This window comes from Leuciscus leuciscus (genome assembly GCF_965113295.1).
Source record: "Leuciscus leuciscus genome assembly, chromosome: 1".
NCBI classification, from domain to species: domain Eukaryota; kingdom Metazoa; phylum Chordata; class Actinopteri; order Cypriniformes; family Leuciscidae; genus Leuciscus; species Leuciscus leuciscus.
Window position 1 is genome coordinate 58,988,703 of NC_138725.1, and position 6,075 is coordinate 58,994,777.

The 6,075-nt window shown below is 35.4% G+C and overlaps 1 protein-coding gene across 1 annotated transcript; it reads right to left on the bottom strand.

Moving 5' to 3' along the window:
* Positions 1–1,710: 1,710 nt before the first annotated feature.
* tcap (titin-cap (telethonin)) lies at positions 1,711–4,418 on the bottom strand. Its single transcript, XM_082184387.1, has 2 exons — positions 4,073–4,418; positions 1,711–2,615 (listed from the first exon to the last, which is right to left on the bottom strand). The coding sequence occupies exons 1-2, from the start codon at positions 4,216–4,218 to the stop codon at positions 2,225–2,227; spliced, it is 537 nt and encodes a 178-aa protein (XP_082040513.1). The 5' UTR covers positions 4,219–4,418; the 3' UTR covers positions 1,711–2,224.
* Between the last annotated feature and the right edge of the window lie 1,657 nt (positions 4,419–6,075).

Below are 6,075 nucleotides of genomic sequence, written 5' to 3' on the forward strand. Positions count from 1 at the left end.
CAAAGCTGGAATGAGGGTAAGAGTGTGGTGACATTTGCAGCAGCTGAAAAAACGGACAAGAGAAGGAACGAGAACATGCAGGATTAAAGGATCAGTGAAGGGGTGCAGAAGCCCCCAGTCTTCACCACCAGCACCTCTCCTCCCTCTCATTCTGTTTGTCTCTCGTCCCTTTGGCTCTGTTGGTTTAACTAAAAATATCTAACAGTCGTCAGTGTGACAAAAGCGCAAGTGGAGACATATTATCACGATTATGACTGGAATAAAAGGATATATTTTAATTAGAGTGAGGTAGAGAAATCAGAAAGAGAAATGATGCGATAGATGGAAAGAAACAGAGAGATAGACGCATTCGAACAAGACAGTGTCCTCTTGGCGATGACATTCTTGGCACTAATTCACTGAATGCATTCTGGGAGATGAACCAGACAGCATGTACCATAGTCACAGCACCACTTCACCCTTCTGTTCTTTCTGAAGCACTCTGTACAGAGCTCAGTTACTAATACAGGCTTATAATATCATTCCATATAGACTAGATTTGATTTTCATCTATAAAACAATCTTATTTATTGCATTAGTAAATTTTTCTAAAGCAGAAAATACCTTTTAAAACACTCCAGGATTTGAAAATGTAGTAACGATTTCACTGTGAAATCAATGAAGTTTAGGTCATTTTCTGTCATAACATATTTCTGTAAAAAACAAAACCAAGCAGATTTATAATGCTGGAATACCTGTAACCCGTAGCTGACCCTTGCCTGACTGCCTCTTTACATTCAATCCATCCTTCTTTGCATTTCCCATCCCACAACACGTCCCTGGGAGAACTGCTAATATTAATAATAATTTCAAAACATATACCATTATAAACAGGCACGTGCACAGTTACACTCACACACCGCTTGGACTTGTTTTTCAGTTTGCAGCGTTTCCCTTAGTTTGTTGTCATGGTTTTTAATTGATTTGTCATTTAGTTCTGCTTTTTACACATGGTTATCACTAGCATTTAAGTTCTTTCTGTTTCTTTTTAGTTTGTCATCATTCACTACCCTCCTCCTCATTCATTTCTTAAAGTTAGACATCAACCTTCTTAGTATTCCTCAATCAATTCTTTATAAACAATAACAAGAATTTTTTAATAAAATGATAAAAGACTGCCTGTTTTCCCATTCGTTTTTTATAAACATTGTTTAGGGTTGCTAATGACCCCAGGTGTGTAACAGTGTTATATTTTTCTGCACAACAATAATTTAATATTTTTTTTACTAAATAAGTGCAATTCACCTTTATTCCACAAGGTGGCAATGTCTGATACATATTGATGATGTGACATTTCACTCATAGTTTCTGCAGGCAGAACACAAAAGAATAGGAAGTATCATCAGCAAAACATGAAATGGCTCAGCGATTTACTGCAGAACTACTGAACGCAATAGAATTTTAGCGTTATTGTCACTTGGTGGATCAGGTGAAGAAGCTATCAGCGATCAATATATTGATTTTGAAGATGTTGAAAATGATAGTTTTGAGAATATGTTTGAGATCGCGGATATGAGCCAGATGCTGAATGTACTGGGAATGTACTGGGAAATGAGCTCCGACGAGGACAGTGACGATGGTATAAAACATCTACTCAAACTGAACCCTTCCAAGCTCCAAAAGGTAACAATAACTATTCCTCACTAATTGTATTCAAAGACAAAATAAAACTTTTGATTTTATCACAGTAAAATTTTATTGGAGTGATTATCAATAATTCCAACAACAAATACCATCTGTCAATAAAGTGCAATTCTTATTGATCAAATACATTTTAACAAAAATAAACTTTTTTCTCTTTTACTAAACATTACATTTTTGCATGACCAACCCTGACGGCATGCAGCAAACATCAACATGAGCTCAAGAATGAACCTGTGTCCATTTAATTAATGGCAACCCAAAAAAGTGCTGTTTTGATTGTATTCTCAATACAAAACAAGCAAATACTATTTACAACTCAAATTTCCATACAAAACCATTATGCTTGTCGTCAAGATCATTATCAGGATCATCATTTTTCTTTATCCCTTCCTGAACATCATTTCATCATTTGAGGTTTCACTCACTGAACGTTCTGTTTGACTATCCCTAAAAACCTGTTTCTACATGCTCAATCCTTCTGTCTCATCCTGCATTTAATAAAGTCCATAAAGTCTTTAACTCATATTTGTCTTCCTGCTTTTCAGCCCCTCTGGGCCTCCTGGGACATGGATCGGCCCAAGGCTCTGGGTGCTTTGGAAAACTCCATTCGCATGGGTTTGACGGGCGGCAGGTCCCTGGTGATCTGTTCCACTGGTCTCTTGTCTGGACAGGCTCCGTCAGGAACCCGGGCAGGAGGGAGATCTTCCAGGGTGTGTGGGGCTCCCCGGCTCAGGCGGACGCCCAGTTCTGCAGGCTTGAAGATGGGCAAGGGCAGAGTGTTCCTGTAGGGTAAGAGCTGGTGCTCCCTTACACCTGTGTCCACAGTGCCCACTCTGAACACACCCGATGGACAGGCTTGATTGAGAGGACGGACCTGCCAATAACGGGACAGAGTCTCTCGGCGAGAGTCGTCCGACATCAGCATTGACTGGCTGTAGAGAGAGAAAAATTTAGAATTATGAATTAAAGGGGAGATTTGATATTTAATGTGTGATCAAAATTATTTTATGAAAGCTGCACTGGAAATAATAATTTTGTTAATGTGTATTTTCATTAAAAATATATAAAGAGGCATAAGATATTAAGGCTTGTTTTCAGAGAACATTTCTTGATTTGAGTTTATTTATTTTTCTACATCTCAAATCAAATCAAATCAAATCACTTTTATTGTCACACAACCATATACACAAGTGCAACAGTGGTGAAATTCTTAGGTGCAGTTCCAAGCAGCATAGCAGTCATGACACAATGGACGAAACAATTTACACTTACATGCTTTACTTAGAACATCTAATAAAATAATACAGAAAATATATGTATCTTATAATAAATATAATCATAGTAAATGTATTATTTTATTTTTTTTACATGTATGCTTTAAACAGCAAAAACATATTTGCCAAGTCTTAATATTTTATTTTAGTCTTAATTTTGCTGCTCGAGTAAATTAAATATCACTATTGCAGTTTTTTTTTAAAGGCAAACAACACTGATAAAATGTATTCTGTGGTGAAGTAAATACTACAGAAAAAACCAAATGTAATTTCTGCCTGAATAAGTTAGTTCAGTCCTTATACAAAAAACAAACAAACAAACAAACAAACAAACAAACAAACAAAGTAAATTCTATATTAGTACTCAATTTAAGCTTAAGCTTGATCGGGCACGAATAATTAATAAGGTTGCATTTTTTCCACTGTTTTCCAGCTGTATTTACACCGTTTTATTATTGCTTTTGTTGTTAGGTTTAGTAATTTGCTGTTTTGTGACATCTGGAGTTCATTTTCTACTCAAAATGACACTTTGATACTCAAAAATGATCCAACAAATGTTACCGTTATTATGTATTGAGCACCAATTATTGAGGTTATAGATATGTTGTGCCTATATTTTCTGTATTATTTTATTAGATGTTCTAAGTAAAGCATACACTTTAAAAAGCATGGCTTAATTCAGTGTTATATTATTTGAGTAAAATGTACTTGAAACAGAATATTGCAAAGTAAACTTCAAAGTAGAAATTACTCAACAAACTTTAACTGGCCAATTTTATTTGTTAATTACTTACTATTTACTTAACTTAATTAAGTCAATTTTACTTAATTCCACATGTGAAATGTACTTAAAAAAATCTGCATGCAAAAACTTGCAAAAGAAAAATGATTGTCTTTTTTTCAGTGAAGATAAAATAGGCTACTAATTAAGAAAATATATATTATTTTGTTAAGCATGCGGAATGATTTGACGGAAGTGTGCATATTAGTACCTTTTTTGAAAAGGTACCACCCTGTGACACCGTATACCTTTTTTTTCTGAGATTGTTCAAGAAAACAAAAAACAAACAAAAAAGCTGCCATCTTGCTGCAGATATGAATATCTATGCACTCACCGATCCTCGGGTTGTGTCTTCATATTGATGCTGCGCCAGTCAGCAGTGTAACTCTCTCTCTTGTTTGGATTTTCCTCCTTCACACTGCAACTGAGCTCGGCTCCAACCACACAGCCTCCTTTCTTCTCCAGGACTGTGCACAGCATCTTCAGCTTCTGTTTATAAGTGGCTTGAAAACTTAAACTACAGTCAATTATCTGTTTTGCAGTGAGATAGATTAGTCAATACTGCTTTGAAGATTTACAATTTTCTTTTCTTTTTTTTCTCTTTTCTTGTCCTGGTTGAGTTTGAGGGAGGACTATCTGTCTATCTGTCTCTTGAGCTGCCTTGTCGTCTGTCTGCTGGAGTGTGTGTCCGACTTTTATACAGCTCTGCTGCTATTTCTGTCCGATGGAGTCACTCTGCACTTTGTCCACAAGGACATCTGACACACACACCCACATTTCAAAACATTCACACACACAGCACAGCACTGGAACAGGGATATGAAGACTTAGAAATCCCCAGCAACTCACATTTCCATGACACATATCTATCTATCTATCTATCTATCTATCTATCTATCTATCTATCTATCTATCTATCTATCTATCTATCTATCTATCTATCTATCTATCTATCTATCTATCTATCTATCTATCTATCTATCTATCTGTTGTTCTATTTATCTGTTGTTCTATCTATCAATCAATCTATCTATCTATCTTTCTCTCTCTCTCTCTCTCTCTCTCTCTCTCTCTCTATCTATCCATCTGTTGTTCTATCTATCAATCAATCTATCTATCTATCTATCTCTCTATTTATCTGTTGTTCTATCTATCAATCAATCAATCAATCAATCAATCAATCAATCAATCAATCAATCAATCTATCTATCTGTTGTTCTATCTATCTGTTGTTCTATCTATCAATCAATCAATCAATCAATCAATCAATCAATCAATCAATCAATCTATCTATCTTTCTCTCTATCTCTCTATCTATCTATCTATCTATCTATCTATCAAACTATCTTTCTTTCTCTCTCTCTATCAATCTATCTATTGTTATATCTATCTATCAATCTATCTTTCTCTCTATCTATCTGTTGTTTTATCGATCGATCGATCAATCAGTCAGTCAATCAATCAATCAATCATTCTTTCTATCTATCTGTTGTTCTATCCATCTATCAATCAATCTATCGTTCAGTCTATCTATCTATCTATCTATCTATCTATCTATCTATCTATCTATCTATCTATCTATCTATCTATCTATCTATCTATCTCTAAATGTTGTAAAGTAATCAAAGTCAAATTATAATCAAATTTGTCTTATCTAATATAAAAATGCCCAGTTATTACCTGAATGGATTCTGTTGCGGATGCTCAAATACTTGATCATGTTGTATCAGCGTGACAGTTGTTCCTCCATGATCCTATTAACAGACATGGAAAGTCTCTCAATGGAAACTAAACAGTGTTCGGATCTGGAACCAGACAGGAGATTATAAACATGTTGCAGCAACTGTTCTTTACTGGTAATCTTCTTTTGCACACATAATCTCTTTCAAAAGACATTTTTTAAATATGAATTATCACAGAAAAAAAGACTACTATGCTGCAATATTTATTTATTTTAGGAGATGAAACATGGCACATTTAGCTGGAAGGTTTTGGAAAACTACCACTGGTTACAGATCAAGACTTTTTTTCCCCAAACAACCAAAATATGGTTAATATAGAAGTGTGGTCATAACATGTGTTCAGTGAGTGCAAGCGCTGTATTCACTCATCAGATGAATATAGTGCTCTGTGGATAGAGGTTGGGACAGTTGTATTCTCATGTTACACACATTCTGTCCCCTGTCTGTCATTGACCGCTCTCTCAGTGACGCAGTGGACGATTACAGGAACTGATCTCACTTTTGTGATGCCCCTCTCCTGCAATGTGGCCACTCAGCACACTATGGTATGGAAATGTAATGCCAGTCATGAAGAGTTACACATGAGAACCAGGAA

What these genes read in the sequence shown, in the direction of transcription:
- tcap (XM_082184387.1), bottom strand. Translation starts at nt 4,218, where the DNA reads ATGCTGTGCACAGTCCTGGAGAAGAAAGGAGGCTGTGTGGTTGGAGCC. An exon ending in AAGACACAACCCGAGGATCG is followed by an intron (nt 2,616 to 4,072) that starts GTGAGTGCATAG and finishes CTCTCTCTACAG; the next exon opens with CCAGTCAATGCTGATGTCGG.